The following is a 24,519-nucleotide window of genomic DNA, read 5'->3' on the forward strand; positions in this document are numbered from 1 at the left end:
CTTCCCTCACAAACAAAATCAACCAAAAGCACCCCACACTGGGCTAGGTTTTGATAGTGACTATTCAAACATGGGCTTCATCCATAATACACACGACTGGAATGTTGGTGTGGGTGGGAATAGCTTGCTCAGGAAGGACAGATGGGGAAAAAGGGAGGAGGTGTTGCCTTATGTATTAAAAATGTACACATTTGGACTGAGGTAGAGATGGACATAGGATCCGGACGTGTTGAGAGAGTCTCTGGGTTAGGCTAAAAGGAGTAAAAAACAAGGGTGACGCATGCTAGGAGTCTACTACAGGCCATCTAAGCAGGTGAAAGAGGCTTTTTTTAAGCAACTAACAAAATCATCCAAAGCCCAAGATTTGGTGGTGAGGGGGGACTTCAACTATCCAGATATATGTTGGGAAAAATTACACAGTGGGGCACAGACCATCCAATAAGTTCTTGGACTGCATTGCAGACAACTTTTTATTTCAGAAGGTTGAAAAAGCTACTGGGGAGAAGCTGTTCTAGACTTGATCTTAACAAATAGGGGGGAACTTCATTGAGAATTTGCAAGTAGAAGGCAGCTTGGGTGAAAGTATCCTGAAGTCAGAGTTCACAATTCTAAGGAAGGGTAGAAGGGAGTACAGCAAAATAGAGACAATGGATTTCAGGAAGGCAGATTTTGGTAAGCTCAGAGAGCTGATAGGTAAGCTCCCATGGGAATCAAAACTGAAGGGGAAAAACAACTGAGGAGAGTTGGCAGTTTTTCAAAGGGATACTATTAAGGGCCCAAAAGCAAGCTATTCCGCTGGGTAGGAAAGAGAGAAAATACGGCAAAATACCAGCTTGGCTTAACCAGGAGATCTTATAGAATCATAGACTTTAGGGTCAGAAGGGACCATATGATCTAGTCTGACCTCCGGCACAAAGCAGGCCACAGAACCCTACCCATCCACTTCTATAACAAACCCCTAACCTATGTCCGAGTCATTGAAGTCTTCAAATTGTGGTTTGAAGACCTCAAGCTGCAGAGAATCCACCAGCAAGTGACCCATGCCCCAAGCTGCAGAGGAAGGCGAAAAACCTCCAGGGCCTCTGTCAATCTGCCCTGGAGGAAAATTCCTTCCCGACCCCAAATATGGCAATCAGCTAAACCCTGAGCATGTGAGCAAGACTCACCAGCCAGAACTCAGGAAGAATTCTCTGCAGTAACGCAGATCCCATCCCATCTAACATCCCATCACAGACCACTGGGCACACTTATCTGCTGATGATCAAAGATCAATTACCAAAATTAAGCTATCCCATCATACCATCCCTTCCATAAACTTATCAAGCTTAGTCTTAAAGCCAGATATGTCTTTTCCCCCACTACTCCCCTTGGAAGGCTGCTCCAGAACTTCACTCCTCTAATGGTTAGAAACTTTCGTCTAATTTCAAGTCTAAACTTCCTAGTGTCCAGTTTATACCCATTTGTTGTGTCCATATTGGTACTAAGCTTAAATAACTCCTCTCCCTTCCTAATATTAATCCCTCTGATATATTTATAAAAAGCAAGCATATCCCCCCTCAGCCTTCTTTTGGTTAGGCTAAACAAGCCAAGCTCTTTGAGTCTCCTTTCATAAGACAGGTTTTCCATTCCTCGGATCATCCTAGTAGCCCGTCTCTGAACCTGTTCCAGTTTGAATTCATCCTTCTTAAACATGGGAGACCAGAACTGCACACAGTATTCCAGATGAGGTCTCAGCAGTGCCTTATATAACGGTACTAACACCTCCTTATCTTTGCTGGAAATACCTCGCCTGATGCATCCTAAAACTGAATTAGCTTTTTTAACGGCCATATCACATTGGCGGCTCAGAGTCATCCTATGATCAACCAATACTCCAAGGTCCTTCTCCTCTGTTGCTTCCAACTGATGTGTCCCCAATGTATAACTAAAATTCTTATTAATCCCTAAATGCATGACCTTGCACTTTTCACTATTAAATTTCATCCTATTACTATTACTCCAGTTTACAAGGTCATCCAGATCTTCCTGTATGATATCCCGGTCCTTCTCTGTGTTAGCAATACCTCCCAGCTTTGTGTCATCTGCAGACTTTATTAGCACATTCCCGCTTTTTGTGCCAAGGTCAGTAATAAAAAGGTTAAATAAGATTGGTCCCAAAACTGATCCTTGAGGAACTCCACTATTAACCTCCCTCCAGCCTGACAGTTCACCCTTCAGTACGACCCGTTGTAGTCTCCTCTTTAACCAGTTCCTTATCCATCTTTCAATTTTCATACTGATCCCCATCTTTTCCAATTTAACTAATAATTCCCCATGTGGAACCGTGTCAAATGCCTTACTGAAATCGAGGTAAATTAGATCTACTGCATTTCCTTTGTCTAAATAATCTGTCACCTTCTCAAAGAAGGAGATCAGGTTGGTTTGGCACGATTTACCTTTAGTAAAACCATGTTGTAATTTGTCCCATAACATCTTGCATGATCTAAAAAAATAAAAAGGAGCCACATAAAAAATGGAAACTAGGACAGATTACAAAGGATGAATATAGGCAAACACAGAAATGCAGGAACAAGTTTAGAAAGGCAAAGGCACAAAATGGGCTCAAACTAATTACAGGAATAAAGGGAAACAAGAAGGACTTTTTATCAGTAAAATAGAAGCAAGAGGAAAACCAAGGACAGGGTAGGCCCACTGCTCAGTGAGGAGGGAGAAACAGTAACAGGAAACTTGGAAATGGCAGAGATGCTTAATGACTTCTTTGTTTTGGTCTTCACAGAGAAGTCTGAAGGAATGCCTAACACAGTGAATGCTAATAGGATGGGGGGGTAGGTTTAGAAGATAAAATAAAAAAAGAACAAGTTAAAAATCACTTAGAAAAGTTAGATGCCTGCAAGTCACCAGGGCCTGATGGAATGCATCGTAGAATACTCAAGGAGCTAACAGAGGAAGTATCTGAGCCTCTAGCTATTATCTTTGGAAAATCATGGGAGACGGGAGAGATTCCAGAAGACTGGAAAAGGGTAAATATAGGGCCCATCTATAAAAAGGGAAATAAAAACAACCCAGGAAACTACAGACCAGTTAGTTTAACTTCTGTGCCTGGGAAGATAATGGAGCAAGTAATTAAGGGAATCATCTGCAAATACTTGGAAGGTGGTAAGGTGATAGGGAATAGCCAGCATGGATTTGTAAAGAATAAATCATGTCAAACCAATCTGATAGCTTTCTTTGATAGGATAACGAGTCTTGTGGATAAGGGAGAAGCGGTGGATGTGGTATACCTAGACTTTCGTAAGGCATTTGATACAGTCTCACATGATATTCTTATCAATAAACTAGGCAAATACAACTTAGATGGGGCTACTATACGGTGGGTGCATACCTGGCTGGATAACCGTACTCAGAGAATAGTTATTAATGGTTCCCAATCCTGCTGGAAAGGTATAACAAGTGGGGTTCCACAGGGGTCTGTTTTGGGACCAGCTCTGTTCAATATCTTCATCAACAACTTAGATATTGGCATAGAAAGTACACTTATTTAGTTTGCAGATGACACCAAACTGGTAAGGACTGCAACTGCTTTGGAGGACAGGATCATAATTCAAAATGATCTGGACACATTGGAGAAATGGTCTGAGGTAAACAGGATGAAGTTTAACAAAGATAAATACAAAGTGCTCCACTTAGGAAGGAACACTCAGTTTCACACATACAGAATGGGAAGAGACGGTCTAGGAAGGAGTACGGCAGAAAGGGATCTAGGGGTTATAGTGGACCACAAGCTAAATATGAGTCAACAGTGTGATGCTGTTGCAAAAAAAGCAAACGTGATTCTGGGATGCATTAACAGGTGTATTGTCAGCAAGACACGAGAAGTCATTCTTCCGCTCTACTCTGCGCTGGTTAGGCCTCAACTGGAGTATTGTGTCCAGTTCTGGGCACCATATTTCAAGAAAGAGGTGGAGAAATTGGAGAGGATCCAGAGAAGAGCAACAAGAATGATTAAAGGTCTAGAGAACATGACCTATGAAGGAAGGCTGAAAGAACTGGGTTTGTTTAGTTTGGAAAAGAAGACAGAGGAGACATGATAGCAGTTTTCAGGTATCTAAAAGGGTGTCATAAGGAGGAGGGAGAAAACTTGTTCACCTTAGCCTCTAAGGATAGAGCAAGAAGCAATGGGCTTAAACTGCAGCAAGGGAGGTTTAGGTTGGACATTAGGAAAAAGTTCCTAACTGTCAGGATGGTTAAACACTGGAATAAACTGCCTAGGGAGGTTGTGGAATCTCCATCTCTGGAGATATTTAAGAGTAGGTTAGATAAATGTCTATCAGGGATGGTCTAGATAGTATTTGGTCCTGCCATGAGGGCAGGGGACTGGACTCGATGACCTCTCGAGGTCCCTTCCAGTCCTAGAGTCTATGAATCTATCAATTTGAAGCATGAGAAGAGGGGGGAGGGAGAAAGATGTCCCAAGTTTTACCCTGAACTGTGAAGTCGTTTTAATAATTCCCTAACTTTCAACGATCCTTCAAGTTGTCTGCTATGAGAACGAACTTGAGGTTTATTTTTAATAATCCATAGGCTATTTTTACTTTACATATTAGAACAGGATGGGGAATGTTGCATCATTCAGTGCAGGACAATCTCTAATAGCCTAAAATGCAAGCGAGTGTAGTCTACAGACCAAAAACCTAGTGAGAAGGCAAACGTTTTGTGAACAGTGGAATCTGGTCACCAGCACACATGCTGTTGTTGCACACAGACACACACGCACTAAACCAGGGGTCTCAAACTCAAATGACCATGAGAGCCACATGAGGACTAGTACATTGGCCCAAGGGCCACATTACTGACAGCTCCCCCCTCCACTGCCCTCAGCCCTGCTCCCACTCCACCCTACCCCCTGCCCCACCTCTTCCCACCCCTTCCCTGCCCCCATTCCAACCCTTTCCCTGAAATCCCCACCCCAACTCTGCCCCCTCCCTGCCCCCAGGGGATGCAGGAAGGGTGTGGCAGGGGCTCAGGGCAGGGAGTTGGGGTGTGGTGTGCACGAGGGATGAGAAGTGCGGCAGGGGGTCGGGGTGCAGCACGGGGCTCAGGGCAATGGGTTGGTGCAGGAGGGGTGTGGCAGGAGGTCGGGGTGCAGGATGTGGCAAGGGGCTCAGGGCAGAGAGTTCAACTACAGGAGGGGCTCGGGGGGTGGGCTCCGGGCAAGTGCGCACTCAGGGCAGGGAAGGCTCCCTGCCTGTCTGCCCCCTGCGCTGCTACGGGAAGCGGCTGGAACGTGGGGGAGCAAGGGCACAGAGGTGTGTTGCTGTTGCTTCAGACACCGCCCCCAGCATCTCCCATTGGCCAGGAATGGGGAACTGCTGGGGGCGATGCCTGAAGCAACAGCAACACACACCCCTGCACCTCTCTTCCCCCACCTTCTTTCCGCTTCCTGGAGCAGCGCGGGGGCAGGGCAGGCAGGGAGCCTGGGGGACTGAACTGCTTTCTGGAGTTAATCAGTCCAGCTCATGGCAGGCAGCTGATAAATAAGTGAGGAGACTGGGCTGCTGGAGGGGACGTGCTTTATATTCAGAGTACAAGTTTCATCCTCTGCTCTCTTGATAGAAAATTCAGGAGTAAGATGAAGACAGGGAAGAATAATTTAAGACTAAGCTACACCACCACATACCAGACTGGACGAACACTGCTCCTGTGAGAGAGAGCAAGCAACCTGCGATATGAGATAGAATTAACTACTCCACCAAGAGCTGTGGGACGTTATGTTTAGGTACATGACAAAACAAGTCACTATCAGGCAGAATGGCTGACTAAACTATTTGCCTTTTGCACTTGAGATTTCCTCTCCTTTACCCTTACTTTGTAAGGCAGAGAAAGGGCAGTTAATTTTTTTTTTTTGGAGACTTTGAGTCTCTATGAAAGCAAGGACAGCATCACCATGGGCTAGGTCTAGTGCACACTCATCACATGCTGTTCTCCAACGTGTTACACTTCCTCTCTTTAGTGACCCAAAAGGGCCCACTCCTGCTCCCACTGAATCCAAAAGCAAGATTCCCATTAGCACAGCAGGAGAAGGCAGAGACTTGGAGTGACTGAACCACATAATTTAGTGGTTTGTTTTGGAACGGTTCCAACCTTTCCCAAGAGACCAGTTACAAATACAGGTGACAAAGGAAACACTCACTATGTGGTCTCTGAGCTTTGGGACAGGAAGTGCTGCATTCAAAACTCTGCATATATTTGAGAGAGGTAGCTGGAGAGCATGTCAGTGGCCTGACAGACTCTGACAAGCACTGAGAAACAAATTCAGGGCTGAGGAAAGTGAAATTCCAAGTACCTTCGTAACGTGGCATCAACTGAAGTCTGTCCATCTTAGCCTTTTAATGACAGGTCAAAGTTGATCAGTTGCAGGCTTTTAGTGCAGGATCCAAAGATATCTGCATGCATTTTTACCTAACAATGATGCAAGTGTGTATGTCAATCAAAGTCCTGCCTCTAGCCCAGTGTTTCTCAAACTGGGGTCGCCACTTGCGTAGGCAAAGCCCCTGGCAGGCCGGGCTGGTTTGTTTACCTGCCCCATCCGCATGTCCGGTTGATCGCAGCTCCCACTGGCCGCGGTTCGCTGCTCCAGGCCAATGGGGGCTGCTGGAAGCAGTGGCCAGTAAGTCCCTCGGCCCGCACCGCTTCCAGCAGCCCTCATTGGCCTGGAGCAGCGAACCGCGGCCAGTGGGAGCCGCGATCGGCTAGACCTGCAGACGGCGCAAGTAAACAAACCAGCTCAGCCCACCAGGGGCTTTCCCTACACAAGCGGTGGCCCCAGTTTGAGAAACAGTGCTCTAGCCCTCGTGACAGAGCAGGATCCTGCTTGAATCCTCTCCCACCCTCAGTGTGGAGCTAACAGCTGAGGCAAAGAGTCTAAAGTAGTTGGTAAAACATTAACTTTTTTCACCTCTTCATACATTAACTCTGGATTTGTGTTTCAGGTATTGCTGCAGCCAACTGCACCCAGCACCACCCTCAGTGAACTGTACTGGATGACATCTCTAGTGAACAGAGGAGACTCGGAATGCAAGTAGGTCGTCTCAAGCACCTCACCCATCTGAGCAATGGCTACTCAATCTTAGCCCCACAGGGACTCTAACTAAATCACATTCTGTGAGCTTCCACGTAAACAGACATTAATTGCCTCTTGGCTCGGTTCAATTACTTTATTACACTAGATTGTTTAAAGATTGTTATTAAGCAACCTTATTTGCTTTAATTCTCAGTTACATAAATCATGTACATTAAGTTTGTTTTTTCCTCAGCATATGTAAATGAAAAGTCCCTTAAGATCTCCTCTCACTAAATCAGCTGTTAAGCACAGACAAAGCTATAAAAAACTTGAGCACTTTCTGGTAATGCCTCCATTTAAGACAATCATTCCACATATCGACAGGGAAGAGAATAGTTATGAACTGTGATCAGAAGCCCAGAGAATTTACTATCTAGCTGGATTTCACTTTGTTCTTATATCAAGCTCTCTTTCTTTGCTGTGTTTGCTTTACAGACCACTGAATTGATGACAGACATTAACTGAGCTTTAGTCAGTCTAGACTAGCATTTGAGCTATGTTTGTTCTTCTAGATACACATGTGTACACAAAATGTGTTCTTTAAAGTGAATGTAGTGCTGATGAAAGATGCTAGAGTATGATCTGAAGTCCTCTGACCATGGAGAGGGTACAGCAGTAGCAGTGCCACCAGACCACACACTTCCCCTCACTATGCCATCAGGACCACAGTCCCTGTGGGATACAAGATATTTCAGCCACCATGGCTCATTCAGTCCTTGCCTCTCTGATGAGACTGCCAACAAGGGGGAGAGATTTCCAAGATGCAGGTACCTGTCCAAAAGAACCAGACAGACCACTGAACAACCATCTCAGAGTCAAGATCAGTGGCTACTGCCAAAGTGGGCTTAATTTCAATTGATAATCAGGACACAAACAACTCTTCATACACCCCGTAAGCCATTCAGTTCACTGGTGGACATTTTCTTAACCAAGTTTTAATTACTTGGTCACATAAGAAAAGTTTGTATATTAGCAAAAATACATGTGTGTTTAACAGTTTAGATACCATTTTGACTTGGTGGCCTATTAACATTGCAATGTACATATTTATTCCTGCGCATCCTGTTCATTGCATGGTACTGACCCTTGGAACCTTTATACATCGCTAAGAGTATGCTTAGGTAAATAAGGAAGAGCACGCCCTTCACCAGCAGACACACATTGCAATCATGGGAAACAAAATGCCCAGTCACTTTTGTTAACACTCTCCTGAAAGCAACAATCTGTCCAGGCTCCTTTGACAACTGAAAAGCAGAACATCACAGAAAAAGGATCCCCACATGAGTTCCTTGGAAAGGGTAGTTCTCCCCACCATGTAAATCTCGGACTCTTACCTGCAGTTGCAAGAATGGGATGTTGAAGAATTTGTGCAGGTACTTGAGGCCAAAACTGTTCTTCATGGAAGATTCAGCATAGCGAAAATAAGACGAGCCAGGAGGTCTGTTCCCAATCAGATGAGTAGAGAAAAGAAAATTACACAGAGACTGACTGACTACACACACAGCAGAGGCATGTGCTGACTTCTATCCCATGAGCAATCCTCATCTCCCAGGCAAATCTTCAACCCCAAGACTTAGGCTGACAGTTCATCCTGCTGGGGGCTCATTATTTTGCTTACAGCTCATAAGGAGCCAAATTAACTCTTTCTCCCTTTAGAAGGCTGATAGGGAAAGGCTTGCACGCAGCTGTTATTGTGCTATTGTGTCATGCAACTGACAATATGAACTGCTCTGCTGGGACACTAGGCCAATGTTTTACTGAATCGAGTATTTCACAGCTGTACAAGTGCATTTCTTATAGCACGTTTTTATTTCTAATCCTATAAACAGACCTAAATGAAGCTATTAAAAACCTCAGCACTGGGCATTAAACTTACATTAGTTCACCTTGGATAATGGTGTGTTTAACATGAATAAACGTGGCTGTAAAAGAACTGGTACGAAGCCATTCTTTGTGATGGATTCCATTTCTACATGTCTGATGTACGCATGAGTGAGTGAGAGACTTTGCAAGAAAACCTGTTACACAAAAAAGCTTTTGTAAAAACCACTCTCAGAAGGAGAAAGGCAGGATGGGGTCGACTGACCGATTCCTACCCAACAAGGGCAAGAGCTATAATTAAAGAGAGAGCTCAGGGACAGATTCAAAGAAATGCCAGAGTACAGGCTTGGCAGGCAGTTGGGAGAACACAGCCTGGAAGCAATCAGGATCTGTATGTAGTCTTGCAGTGGGGATGCTCAATCTCTAGGGTGCGGGAGAGAGGGAGAAAAAGGTAGGGGCATTATGCTGGTTTCGGAGCATGGGTGTTCATGGAACAGTTCGGGGGGGGGGGGGATGTAACATTCAAAATCTTTCAGCAAGAAAAAAAAAAAAAAAAAAAAAAGACACCCAAAAGGAAAGGCTGAAGTACAATTCCATTTGGACAGAGCTGTTCTGAAAGGCCTGCACCACAGGGACTCCCTGCTATTCACTGGCTCTAGAAACTGAGAATTCCCCCCACCGCCCCCCAGTGCAGGCCTTTTACGTTCGGTAAGAACACCATAGAGTGAGCAGAAAGCCCATTATAAAGCAACAATATACAGGGATATCAAACCCAACCTGATGAGAAGGGGTTTGGATGACCAGGGAAGGGAGCAATTCAATGGTGCACACATGTCTGGAAGAGAACAGCAATGCTGTTAATCGGGGCTGGATTGCATGGAAAAGGAGTGGAGTGTTGCTCTCCCAGAAAGCCAGTATGGTGCCAGCCCTGTTTACCTGTTCAGATTATCAATGAACGCCCGCATGTCATCTGGCAGGATGACCCTGTGCTCTCCCATATCACGGTAATTCCCAAGCACACACACTGGAACATGGGTGGGCACTTTAGGAAGCTCCCTCAATATGTAGTTAAATGTCCTTTACCAAATAAAAGGTGAAACAAATAATTAGTGTGAGCACACTTGATGGGTTAGTTGTTCTCTAAGCAATATTACTGCATTTACAGCTTACATGCACACAATGGAAACTAGCACATAGAAAAGTTGCAAAGCAAACAGAAAAATCCAAAATACAAATCTCACATGTGAGTTTCTTCTGAGGCCCACCTACAGACAACACTGAGACACATTCTGAGGTAATATTGTTATTTCACAGAGATTCATTCAGAAGCAAAACAGTCCAATTACCTCAGGCCTGTACCTTGAGCAGGGACGCACATAAAACATTCTAGGAGAAGGCTACACTCTGCACTGTTGTGTGAGGATAGGGAGAATATTCTCCTCGCCCTGTTGGTGATTGGGATTACGCCCTTATTTTCATCAAAGCTAGTACAAGTTACTCCAGGGGGAATTCTGCACCACTGTGCGCAGGAGGAAAGCATGTCCCCACTGCAGATTTCTTTGCTTCCCTGCAGAAAGTGACAGGGAAGCTGCGCTGGGGTGGGGGTGGGGCTGCGAATGCCCACGGGTGTAGCTTGGAGGGGCACTGCCCCCAAAACAGAGGCAAAGTATGTGGGGGGGGCACACGGAGTCATGTGCTAGTGCCCACCCACCCGCCTTAATTTCTGCAAGCGCAGAGCTGCCTGGATGCTGCCTCCTGAGTCCTAGTGCTGGTTGTGCTTGCCTTCTGAGTGCTGGGATCCATCCTGTTTTCTGTACAATAGTGAGTGCCCATGGTGGGGAAGGTCAAGGGGGGGCATGGTGAGGCTGGAGGAAAGAGGCAGTGGGAAAGGAGAGGGATAAGAGAGGGGAGAGGGTGGGGTAGGGGAAGAGGATGCAGGAGAGGGGAGAGCAGGAGCCCAATATGCAGCATTCCCTCAGCAGCAGCTTCAGTTGGGGCTCCCCCATTAAGCAGGTACATTGAACCCCCACCCAATAGTATACACACAGCCCCTGGACCACCCTGATGAGCCCCCCAGACACCCACCCCACTGAGCCCCAACCAACTGCACCTCAACCCCACCTCCCTCACATCCAGACCACCCCCTGCTAAGTCCCAACCCCGTTCACCTGGACCGCCCTGTAAAGTCCCATTGTCTCTGCACCTGGAACCCCCCAACAAACTCCTGTGTATTCAGATCCCCACACTGAGCCACCCACACCCAGACTCCCCCCCACAGAACCCTCTCCCCCTCACTAAGCCCCTCTACACTTGGATCCCCCTAGGCTGAGCCTGCCTGTCTACCCGCACCTGGTGTGCCCAGTGCAGAGGCCAGGTTGTTTCTGAGACAGGGTTGGCTCTTGCACTGTGTTACAGTCAGGTGTAGCTTCACCGCCAAGTCCCTGTTTGGGGGTGGAGGGGCTGCAGGATGATCTCCCACCTCAGTGCAACCAGTGGCCTGTGCACCTCATTGCTAGGCTGGAGCCTCCACATTTATTTATTGACAAATAAATTTGCAGAATTTTAAAATATTGTACTCAGAATTTTTAATTTTTTGGTGCAGAATACCCTCAGGAATAGGAAGTACAATTCTTACAGATAGCTTAGCACGTTTGCTGAGTCTATTTGCCTTGACAATTCTCTGTGGCAGTGAGTTCCACAGGTTATATGCTACATACAGAAATACTTCCTTTGATCCACTTCAGGTTTATCATTTTAACTGAGGGCCCTCCTTGTCTTGTCCTACTAAGGAAATTGTGTTTAAGTATCCCTGTCTTACAGACATACAAGCCAGTACATACTGTACCAATACAGAGAGTCTAAAGTTGCATGATCTATATCCCAGTGTCTAGACAGGTTGATCTATTATACTGATGAGCAAGATGGCTTTAGTGCCTGTCCTTCATTTACTTTGAAGTGCTGGAGTGCAGAAGTCTGCCAAGAGCTCTAATGAAATTAAAGAGCATACCAAAGCACACTGCATCTGGAGGTGAGGCCTATGGAAGAGAGTTCCAGCAATGGGTAACCCTCTCCCATTAGGGCTTCACGTATTTCTGCCCATAGGGTTCATGGCACCTTTTCAGCCAAAGGACAGCAATTCTCCCTTGTAAGCTGAAGGCGCCAGTGGCAGTAGTTTGGGCCAATCAATGCCCCTGACACACCAGGACTACTCTGTTTTCCCCTTCCCCAGTTCCTGTCACCCCTGCACTCCTTACTTCCACCTTCCCTTCCCATCCCTGCTTCCACGTTTCCTCTCCCTTAGCGGAGGGGATAAAAAGAGCCCAACAAATGAAGTCCCAAGTTGTGTCCACAGAGCACCTACAAACCCACATTTCTCTATTGCCCTTGGGCTTTCTTCCATGTTCCCTGCTTTCACCTCTCCCATTAGATATTATGCCTACACTTGAGACTGGAAGCTCCTTGGAGCAGGCACTTTTTCATCTACCTTTGGAGGTGCTCAGCATACTCTGGGTGCTGGATGAATAACGTTTGCAAAAGGCATTTTCTGCTTGTTTCCCTTAGTCTGCTGCACAGTAGGGATTACAGATCAGTGGACATGGAGGGAGACAGCTGGTTCAGAACAGATCTGAATTGTGCTTTACAGGGGAACAGATTAAAAACAGGCCAGAAAATAATGCAAAATTATTTCAGGTGCCAGGAACTTGTTTCAGCTCATTGGACTGTTGTGTGTCTACAAATCACAGGATCTAAAAATCATTTGTTTTGATTAAACAAACAAGACTCAAGCTGCCTGTATCACTGCTCCTTTCTTACCACTGCTTGGTGATGTCGAACATCATCACTACTCCATTGCAGTTCTTATACACATCAAGAAACTCCGCATCCAGAGCCATCTCTGACTCTGCCTGGAAACAGAAAGACACAAACTGTAAATCCATAGCTCTTACAGCTTCAGACTTGTATGAAAAACAACTGGTCTCATGAAGAATCCCAAAGTTTCCAATGGGAGTATTCCCAAACAAAAGAGCACCACTGGAATTCACAACATCACTAGAACAAGGCTTCTCCAATAGTTCACTGTTTACACCGCCTGAGTATGCAGGATCTGAGAGCTGCCAGCGTTCTGTGAAAAGCCATGTGTTTGATTCAAGAGAGTAGGAGTATTTTAGCACTTGCAATCTCATTCTCCTCTCCAGCCCATCACCCCAGATCCCCTCTTGACAAGCTGATTCCATAGACAGCTACAGGATACAAAAGACAAAACATATCTAGAGTAAAGCAACTCCCTTTCTTGTTCTTTTCCAAACCTGACTGTTTGCTGTGCTGCTCACTGCTGATCTGTATAGCCAGAGAGTGTCTTCTGCTGCACCTCCCTCCCCTCTGTAGTGAGACTGGCATTTTCTAGCAGCAGTATTGATTTTTATCAATAGTACATTTTACCGCATTAAGATTGTTTTCAAAATTCAGTATTTGCCGTCCTCATTGCAAATTTGCAGGGTCTCATTACAGTCTTGTACCTACAGCATGGCTACATTTTAATGTGCAACTACCCTCCACTCTAATGGCACAGCAGCTGTATGATTTGCTTTCATACATAGCTTTACACTTGGAATGTGGGCTTAGAATTTATGACTGAGCATTTCATGGGGGAAACACCTGAATCAGAGGAAGTCTCTTTATCTATGTGCTAGCAGGGAAGTTACTAGATTGAGAACAAATTAACCTCTTCTATACACCACCCATATTGGCCCACTGATTTCAACAGAACGGTTAAAGAGCATAAAGTGGGATACTTCTAATTCACTGGGCCCTGCAGGGCACCATCATGTGACCAAGAGCAACGAAGCATTTAAAGAATTACAAGAGAACAAGTGAGCAGACTTCAAACCAGCCTTTCCTGAAAGGGGAACACAATGGGATTTTTGTGAAAGAAGCTCTGTAAGTGCATCTGGGATCAAAATGCTGTCTGGGGAGACAGGCATCACATGATCTGTCTTCATGTTTATACACGTCGTGCACAACAGCAAAGCTGCTGTGAAGAGGGCATGTGCTCCCTTCAGTGTGCTCCCATTACAATATTTGGCAGTGATACTTCCCTTTCTACCTGCAGATTTCAAAATGCTTTAAAAAGGTGTGTGATCATCTTCCCTTTTGTACAGATGATCAGCTAAAGGCATCACATTAAGTGATTTGCCTCAGATCACACAGTGAGTCAATGACGAGCCCTGGAAAGGAACCTTGGTCTTCCTGTGCTGGTTCTATCTCCCTCTTGTCATCATAACCCAACAGATACAATGCCACACAGTGAACAATGGAGGAATTTCACCCCAAAGGGAGGGTGGAAACTGCCAGCATCGCTGCAGAGAGTCAGACTCTCCGTGCAATGCACTGGAATAAAAAAAAAAAAAAAAAGAGCTGGCGCAGCCTAGTGCCTCAGACTGGGAACAAGTTATGGCCGATGTGTCAGCTGATCACTCTGACTGCAGATATGAGTGCAAACTACATCCGAACTTTTACACAAGAGATTGACAGCTGACAACATGCAATCACTTAACAAGAACAACAGGGAGACATACTTGTATCTCAAAGGTGGCTCACCTCCTGAGGGTCGTTCTCCAGTTTCAAACCATCTCCACGTTTTTTGCATTTTCCTTAGAAAGGAGAGAGAAAGTAATATAGTTAAGCCAACCTAACCCCCGGTGTAGACAGCATTAAGTCAAGGGGAGAATTCTTCTGTTTACCTAGCTACCATCTCTTGGGAAGATGATAGGAAAACTCTTCCCATCGCTGAAGTGAGTGTCTACACTGAGGCACTAAGCTGCACAGCCGGAGCATTTCTAGTTAAGACACAGACTCAGGAGACTACGTGTGTTTGATGGTGATTTCCCAGTAGCAGGTTTGTCCTTGGACAGGATACAGTGTTTTGCATCCTACATTTAAAGGAGACCCACTTCTTTCTATAAGCTTGGTAGAGGGGGAGTCAGCCAGCCTTGAGGGGAAATACTATCAATAGAAGGAAAGCCTACTGCAGCCCTTCTGGCAAACCACCAAAAATGAGTGAAAGAAAAAAGCCTGGGGCCTGCTCTCTGTAAAGAAAGAGAAGAGGCTCTGACTGTTTCACCTTTTGTTCTTGCTTGCACTGGAGAAACACAGTGCAACAATACCTGACAACTGAATTGCACAATATAGCCAACTGCAAAAAGGCAAAGATTTCAGCATGCAACCTTCCCAGGAAAGACTATGAGAGCTCAGTGCTGTTGCACAAACCTGAAGCAAACAGTATTATGAATGCTTTAAATGTGGTTTCAGAGAATCCATTAGGTGCTTTAGTTTGAACTGCTGTAAGTGAATTTAACAACCAAAATAATTAGGGGCAAATGAGACAGACTCCTGAGGAAAGACAAAAAAGCTAAAACCATGCAACTTGCCTAAACCCTAAAGGATGATTGTGGTGGGGAGATGGGGAAAGAGAAATATGAAATATGTGAAAGGAAGGCCGGGAAGAGACTGCGCAAAGGGAATCTTATGGCAATTTATCAGATGCACCAATCCAAAGGTCAGAACACACTCTAGAACAGCGGTCAGCAACCTTTCAGAAGCGGTGTGCCGAGTCTTCATTTATTCACACTCTGATTTAAGGTTTCGCATGCCAGTAATACATTTTAATGTTTTTAGAAGATCTCTTTCTGTAAGTCTATAATATATAACTAAATTATTGTATGTAAAGTAAATAAGGTTTTTAAAATGTTTAAGAAACTTCAATTAAAATTAAATTAAAATGCAGAACAGATGAAGAACCCCATCCATATGCCATTTTATGCCTAATAAATGTAAGTGATAGGGCAGGAAAAGCTTAACAATAAGGCCTGGTCTACACTATAGAGTTAAGTTGACACAGGGACAGCTCATGGTGGCTGTGGGGTGGGAGGCTGGCTCCAGCACTGAGCCCCGTGGCAGCGGGTAGGGGCGGGGGGTTGCAGTGGTGATCCCCACAGGGGGAAAAAGGGCCTGCAGTGGTGAGCCCTGCAGCGGGGCTGACAGCCCCCACACTGCCCCACTTAAGTTGCTGCAACTATTCCTGGTGAGGACACGCATCACCATGGCCAGCTTTAGGCCAGTTCCCCCAGTTCTGCCGGGTATTCCAATCGGGCGCCGTGGGTCATAAAGCCAGCTCTGCGCTTCACCTGCAGGAGGGTAGTGTAGACATCAAAAACCACAGAATTACTGTGGTGGCTGTAAGTCAACCTAACTTGCGTTGATATAATTCTGTAGTGTAGACAAAGCTTAAGATCTATTGGGCTGTGGAATCAACTCACAAGAGAAGGGAAGACACAGCACTCGACACATTTCAGAATTCGACTGGACAAAAAACTAGAAAGTGTACTACAGATGCCCACCAGCTTACGCAAAGCCGCACTTACGGAAAAAGTTCCGTAAGCTAGAAATAGGTTTTTTTGGTTTTGGTGTAATAGCTGGGTATACGTTTCTGACTTATGCAAATTTTGAGTTACGCAAAGTGTTTCGGAGCACAAGTCGGGGAGTATCTGTACCAAAAACCAGTCCTTCAGTACACTGACTCATCTAGATTAGCCTTTGGCCAAACAGTCTTCTTATTGAGGAAGGTCATAGAAGTTAGAGTACTGCCAAAATACAATTTTTGTATACCAAAAAAACCAAAAACCTCAGCCTCTTTCTGTCTTGGATAATATACAAACATCCTTATAGGAATTCATCCCTTTACACTCACTCAATATTCACTTTTTAAAAAGCTGTTAAAACTTTTGCACATATCCTGAGAGGAATGTGAACATTAGGGCTTGTCTACACATGGACACTATTGCAAAATCAGCCAGTGTGAATTTAACGAACAAAAGCTATTCTATACTGGCTCCTAGCGTGGATACTCTTATTCTGCACTAAGACTACTTTTTCGCGGTTGAGCTTAATCTAGCTATTCTAGGTATTTCCCCATGTAGAAAAGCCCTTACAGGAACTCAGAAACCAGGAAATGCTCAATTAAGAAACTGCTTCTTACACTGTAACTCTGCCCCATAGGGATGACAGCACCTTGCTGTATTGTTCTTTTGAGTGTGGGGAACATATGCCTCAATTGCAGGAATCACATGGTATGGAATTCTCCAATGTATTGTTAGCGTCTATTTGCAATTGTGCAGCTCAAAACTAAGAGGCAGGTTTATGTATCCAATGTGACACAAAAGCAATTAGCTCCCATATCAAAGCTTCTACGCAGGGCATGTTAAGGGTCCCATAGGGCTGTATTTAAAAGGAGTCATTTGGCATTGTGCGGAGTACTGAGAGAAGGGCACTTTTTGCTAGGGAGAGAGATGGTACCTGTGATGTTCCTAGCTCCCACTGTCCAAGGGTTAAACCAGCATTACCTCATGTGACAAATTTCCTCCTTTGCCTTGGTGGGTTCTGCGCTTCCTGGTGGATTTGTCGCCTCAGAGATTTTCGGCAGTCCTCAGCTTGGCTCCTTTTGTTAGTGGCACAAACCTGCAGTTCACTTGGCTAACCTCATCACTGGCCAGCATGGGGAAAAGGAGGAGAACAATCTCTGCTGTCTCTGCTGGCCCACGTAATGGGTCGAGGGACAGGCCAGAGACCTTCCCCTCTGCTGTGATCCACAGTCCAGATGATCTCCTCTCATTTCAAATAGGGAGTTGGGGGGGAACCTCTACTCTGGATTCCAGCCCAGGACCCTGTGGATTGCAGCTGTCTTTAGTGTCTCCTGTAACAGCTGTGTGACAGCTACAACTCCCTGAGCTATTTCCCCACGGCCTCCCCAACACCTTCTTTATCCTCACCACTGGACCTTCCTCCTGATGTCTGATAACACTTGTACTTCTCAGTCCTCCAGCAGTACGCCTATTCACTCAGCTTCTTGCTTACCTCTTGCTCTCAGCTCCTCGCATGCCCCTCACTGACTGCAGTGAGGCCGTTTTTAAATCAGGTGCCCTGATTAGCCTGCCTGTCTTAATGGAGTCTAGCAGATTCTTAATTGGCTCCAGGTGTCCTAATTAGCCTGCCTGCCTTAATTGGTTCCAGCAAGTTCCTGATTGCTTAATCTGAGGCTAATATATCTGCCTTCTATCACTCTCCTGTACCTGGATCCCAATAGGATAGTAGTTCTCAAACTTTTGTACTGGTGATCCCTTTCACATAACAAGCCTCTGAGTGCGACCCTCCTTATAAATTAAAAACACTTTTTAATATATTTAACACCATTATAAATGCTAGATGCAAGGATAGGTTCCTGGCTTAGCGTTTTTGTTGTGTGGTTGCTGGTGAGTCTATTTGCTTCAGGTTGGGAGGCTGTCTGTAAGTGAGGACTGGTCTGTCTCCCGAGATCTCTCTCTCAGATATATCCTTGCACAAAGCCCGATGTCAACTCTGTCCACATATCTCTTCAAGTGTCACCATCATAGGACCTAATCACATCAGCCATACCATCAGGGGCTCGTTCACCAGCACATCTACCAATGTGATATATGCCACCATGTGCCAGCAACGCCCCTCCGCAATGTACATTGGCCAAACTGGACAGTCTCTGTGCAAAAGAATAAATGGACACAAATCTGACATCAGGAATCATAACATTCAAAAACCAGTAGGAGAACACTTCAACCTCTCTGGTCACTCAGTAACAGACTTAAAGGTGGCAATTTTGCAACAGAAAAGCTTCAGAAACAGACTCCAACTAGAAACTCTTGAGCTTGAATTAATATGCAAACTAGATACCATTAATTCAGGCTTGACTAGAGACTGGGAATGTTGAGTCATTACACAGATTGAATCTATTTCACCATGTTACGTATCCTCACACCTCTTGTCAACTGTCTGAAATGGGCCATCTTGATCATCACTACAAAAGTTTTTTTTCCTCCTGTTTATAATTGCTCATCTTAATTAGCTTCTCAGAATTGATATAGCGACTTCCATCTTTTCATGATCTGTATGTACATATATCGCCTTATTATATGTTCCATTCTATGCATCCGATGAAGTGGGCTGTAGCCCAGGAAAGCTTATGCTCAAATAAATTTGTTAGTCTCTAAGGTGCCACAAGTACTCCTGTTCTTTTTGTTCCAGATGTTCATGACCAAAAAGGGTTAATGGAATTGTAGAAGAACTGCAGAATCTAACATTGGAATTCCTTACTGAAATCTGTAGATCAGTCTATTCTCAACAGAACCTATTCTGACAGTTTCAATGCTCCTGCTACTCATTTCTGTTGATTGAAAAAGCCTCCAATGCCAGCCCAACAGCAAAGAAATGAAATGCTTTTATAATCATTTTATTTTCAGTATTTAATCCATCTGAAAAACACAGAATGAATGCTTGTAAAATACTCTTTTTTGGCAGATGTGGATGTAAAACCAATCTGGGCAACGGGAAACGTGTTTAATCTTTTCTTTGTTGAGGTAGAGGACAAAACAGAGCAGTTACCCAATAAATGCTCTCCTCAGAGGACTTAACAACATGATAGCGCTTCTCCTGTGAAATCAGAGCAAAGGAAGTCTGCAGTTCAGGAATTCTTCCATGAAACAGTCTGGCCCATCAAAAACTGCTCAACAGGTTTACTAGAAAATATTAATCCATAAATGTTCACACTCAAAATGGCACTCCCATGATGAACAGTCCTTACGGAATTCCACTATTGGACTACTGAAATAATTTCTGTTGCTATTGACTGGTTACAAAAGCGTTAACCCAAAACAGCAATGGAGGTAGGGTTATTCATTGGAAAGCTTCAGTTTGATTTCTGTGGCTTCAATGCTGCCCCAAACCATAGGCAGCAGAATGGTGATCAACCACACTTCCCAGCTGGCAGCTATAAAGAAACTAATGTTAGCTTTAGTAAAAAAGTTTGGGGCACTTTCTGAACAATTTAATTGGTGTTGCATGACATTCACACCTCACAGCATCAGACCTCAGCTATGCCAGGGTCAAAGGGAGCTGCAGTGGCTTCCAAGCCTGGTACTCTTCAACAGAGTGTTGGGTAGATGTTATTTCAACTCCATTTAATGAAACATCTTCCACTCTCCTCCAAGATACTCATGTCTCCAGGTCCTTCTCTGATTTGTTCTGGTTTTTAAATTTTGAAAATGTCAGGAACGTCAATTCTGCTCTTCACCCAGCTTTGCTAGAGATCTTCCCAGATGACTCAGGTGTGGATTGGAAGCTCTCACAACTCAGCTGAAGCTGTGAAGGCACCCCCCACCCACCACTACTGTGTTAAGGAAGATTGGAGACCTGGAAGTGACTCTCAGTCAAACTCACAATCAGGTTTCCCTTGTATGATTTCTCCAGTGTCATAATCCCACCTCTTCTCCACTCTCTTTATCTGGCAGATTGTATACACAAGAGCTGAATCTCTAATGTTAAAGTATAAAACCAAGAAAGTTCAAACACCCACCTGTCCTACTCACACATTTCCATTCTCACCCTGGACAGTCCGTGTGTAGCTTTAACTTGACCACGTTTACAGTTACATGGTCATGTTTTCATGATGGATATATGATTGGTGTGGCTTTCACAGATTTCACTGTGCACAATTCTGTATGTGTCTTTGTGCAATGTGAGAGATGTAAGGGCAACTGATTTAGGTTGGCTATAGTTCTAAGTGTGCTAATTTGTCAAGATGACACCACTGAAATGTGCATGTATGTATACATGAACATATTGTGAATACTGCTGGAATTAATGCTGCAGGTTGGTTGTTTAAGATAACAGAGATGTGTGTGCAGTAGTGATGTTGTTCAGGCTCAGCAGGCAAATGATGAGTGAAAGCCAGGTGAATGACCCAACTGCTTATTCCCTTTCTTTTTATGGTTTACAGTGGTGGGCCATACTATCTGCCAACTTCCAGTCGAACACCAAGGACTTTTATATGGGAATTTTCCCAGTTTTTTTCCAACTAGAATGTTAATACATATTCTTCTCATGAGTAGCTATCAATATTGAAACATTTTATCTGCTGCATGCCCCTTTTCAGAGTCCCAATATTTACTATGCTGTTTCCTCTTCCTGGTAGTTTTATGTCTGATTTTGTAAGCAAGTAGTTTTTAAGTGAGGTAGCTTGGGGGAATGCAAGACAAATAGACTCCTGAAAGGGATACAGTAGTTTGTGAAGGTTGAGAGCCATTGGTTTACATTACTCTGGGATGCATAGATTAATACTGTTTTGAAACAAGTTGTGACCTGACCCTACCATTACCATAAAAGGGATGACTTAGGAACTAGTAATGATTGGCAGGAGTTACAAATAGGTGACCATAGCTCTTGAAACATCTGGACTTGAGTAGCTGCCTTGCATTCAGATTCTGTAAAAGCTTTCTGATTTGCATCAGTTCTACAACTCACCCAAAGCTGAGAGAGAAGTCAGGACTGCATGGATTGTACTGCTACAGTGGTAGGCAAAAAAATTGTCTAGTGAAATGAAGCTGCAGCAAGTTCTCAACCACCACACTGCTGCTACCAGAGATTTCTATTCTTTAACCTCAGTAAAATAATTACAAAGTGACTTTTCTTGGGATTTAGTTTAGCAAAACTTCCAAAATCTTACACACGTTACACACACACACCCTGGCAGCACTGATAGCAGATAAAAAGGTATCAAGCTGCTCTACAAGACCAAAATTTCAATCGTGTGTCCACTCGTGTATCTTTTCATCAACACCTGTTTACTCTGAAGAGAGAAATCAAAGCACTCAGAGTTTATGCATTTGACCAGGTCAGACTTTGTTAATATGTCAGTCTTCCATTTGATTTTTCCCTTAAAAGCAGATAGACTTTTTCAGGGGTGGAGATGCAAGTCATAATTTTAGGTGGGAATCAACATATAACTTCAAAATGCCACATTCAGAGTGTACAAGTTGGTGGAATTTTCAAAGGCAGTCTTTTAAATGAAATACAATAGTGAAAAGTGCAAGGTCATGCATTTAGGAATTAATAATAAGAATTTTGGATATACGTTGGGGGCGCATCAGTTGGAAGCGACGGAGGAGGAGAAGGACCTTGGGGTACTGGTTGATAGCAGGATGACTGAGTCACCAATGTGATACGGCTGTTAAAAAAGCAAATGCGATTTTGGGATGCATCAGGCGGGGTATTTCCTGCAAGGATAAGGAGGTGTTAGTACCGTTATATAAGGCGTTGGTGAGACCCCATCTGGAATACTGTGTGCAGTTCCGGTGTCCCATGTTCAAGAAGGATGAATTCAAACTGAAACAGGTTCAGAGACGGGCTACAAGGATGATCCGAGGAATGGAAAAACTGCCTTATGAAAGGAGACTCCAAGAGCTTGGCTTGTTTAGCCTGGCCAAAAGAAGGCTGAGGGGGGATATGCTCGCTCTATATAATTATATCAAGGGGGCTAACGTTAGGGAGGGAGAGGAATTATTTAAGTTTAGTACTAATGTAGGCACGAGGACGAATGGGTATAAACTGGATATTAGGAAGTTTAGACTTGAAATTAGACGAAGGTTTCTGACCATTAGGGGAGTGAAGTTCTGGAATAGCCTTCCGAGGGAAGTAGTAGGGGCAAAAGACTTTCCTGGCTTTAAGACAAAGCTTGATAAGTATATGGAGGGGATGTTATGATAGGATCGTTAATTTGGGCAATTGATCTTGAATTACCACCGGACAGGTCTGCTCAATGGTCTGCGGGGAGATGTTGGATGGGATGGGTACTGAGTTGCTGCAGAGAATTCCTTCTTGGGTGCTGGCTGGTGACTCTTGCCCACATGCTCAGGGTTTAGCTGATCGCCATATTTGGGGTCGGGAAGGAATTTTCCTCCAGGGCGGATTGGCAGGTGCCCTGGATGTTTTTCGCCTTCCCCTGCAGCGTGGGGCACGGGTCGCTTGCTGGTGGTTTCTCTGCAGCTTGAGGTCTTCAAACTATTTTTGAGGATTTCAATAACTCGGTCCTGGGATAGGGGTTGTTATAAAATTGGATGGGTGGGGTTCTGTGGCCTGCCTTGTGCAGGAGGTCAGACTAGAGATCAGATTGGTCCCTTCTGACCTATGAGTCTGAGTCTATAAATGCAGCACACTGCACAACTCTATGTATGCACATTACATAGGATTCTCTAGGAAAGGGTAAATCAAGGATCAGATCCCACCAGCATTCAACTGCAACACACTGGAGGCTTTGCTAATAAATGGCTGTGGTCTAAACTAGTGTCACTCTCACCCAAAGCATCATGCAGGAGGATTTTTTGGCCTGAGTGCACAGGAAATAAAATTAAATGAGATCATATTAAAAGGTGAAACAGTGAGATATGAACAATTCCTTAACAGCTAGTTTGCATTTTTCTTGAGGTGCATTTATCACAGAATTGCACTACTGTCAGAGTTGGATTGCATTAAACTGCACTAACTAAGCCCATGAACCTGTAACTATATAAAAAACTTGAGTTTGTTTATTCCATAAAAAGGGATTCTAACAGAATGACATTTTCCCTTTCTGGGAATGGGGTGGAAGAGGACAGATCCTTTAAATTCCAGGCACACTCCACCCCCAGAAGTCAGTGTGACTGAACTGTTATTAACATCTGCAAATGCCAGGTTTGTCTTAGCCTGTTTTGCCACCAGGATGACAAATCTTTGGAGTTTAAAGTGCAGATCTGCTCTCAGAAGCAACTCTAAAATAAAATAAAATACAGGCATAACAGGGTCACATGTTCACTGTCTCAATTACTTCATACCAGATTTGTCTATCGGTAAGTAAAAAAGATGGAACTCCTGGATGCCAGCCCTGCATGCTTAGGGTAAGTTTTGAAAGTCAAGCTGGGGTCTGGCTCACACTTCACCAGTAACCCTGATCCAACTGAGCTCTAATAAAGAGTAGGTTAGAGTGCACGAGTGACACACTTCTGTATACTTTGAGAGAAGACAGTGCTCCTGGAATTTAATTCATAGTTCTGTTGAGGGTACGAAAGCCAGAACAGATTCCAGCTGAGTCTCCCAAGGCTCTAAAGATTCTGCAGGAATGGAAACAGGAATATGATGATAAAAATGTAAATTGTCATCACTAGTCAGCAGATCTGACCCAGATCACCTATAGGATTACACAAAGGGGCAGATCTGCAGAGTGCTATATTTACAAAGTCACTTTTCTAACCATTACAGCATTTCTAAAAGGATATATGTCCAATTCATTTTCCCCAAATCAAATTAACTTCAGTTCATGCAAAAAAGAATGTGCTGTTAATAGTTACCTATGAATTCCATTCATTTCTGCTAACAGCTTCCAACTGTGTATCTGGTACAGCTTTTGGCTTCCTAAAAACTAGAAATATACAGCTCTCTTCCTAATATGCTATCATGTTTTAAAAGCTACATTGTATCATCACATGCAAATATTCAGCTCCCAAAGACTTTGTTCAGAATGTATATACATCTCTACCCCAATATAACGCTGTCCTCGGGAGCCAAAATATCTTACCGTGTTATAGGTGAAACTGCGTTATATCGAACTTGCTTTGATCTGCCGGAGTGTGCAGCCCTGTCCCCGAGTGCTGCTTTACTGCATTATATCCAAATTCGTGTTATAT

At 44.3% G+C, this 24,519-nt stretch overlaps 1 protein-coding gene across 3 annotated transcripts in view; it reads right to left on the bottom strand.

Moving 5' to 3' along the window:
- RABL6 (RAB, member RAS oncogene family like 6) overlaps nt 1-24,519 on the bottom strand; it is a 112,487-nt gene that overhangs the window by 48,652 nt on the left and 39,316 nt on the right. For 2 of the 3 annotated variants that reach the window (XM_050926497.1, XM_050926495.1), the window contains 5 exons: nt 14,540-14,592; nt 12,755-12,846; nt 9,878-10,018; nt 8,455-8,560; nt 7,841-7,891 (listed from right to left, as the gene is read on the bottom strand). In XM_050926497.1, coding sequence (XP_050782454.1) covers nt 7,841-7,891; nt 8,455-8,560; nt 9,878-10,018; nt 12,755-12,846; nt 14,540-14,592 — 443 coding nt within the window. The remainder of the gene's footprint in view (nt 1-7,840; nt 7,892-8,454; nt 8,561-9,877; nt 10,019-12,754; nt 12,847-14,539; nt 14,593-24,519) is intronic. The other variant, XM_050926496.1, reaches the window with a different exon arrangement.

Source organism: Gopherus flavomarginatus, chromosome 17 (genome assembly GCF_025201925.1).
Source record: "Gopherus flavomarginatus isolate rGopFla2 chromosome 17, rGopFla2.mat.asm, whole genome shotgun sequence".
Taxonomy (NCBI): Eukaryota; Metazoa; Chordata; order Testudines; family Testudinidae; genus Gopherus; species Gopherus flavomarginatus.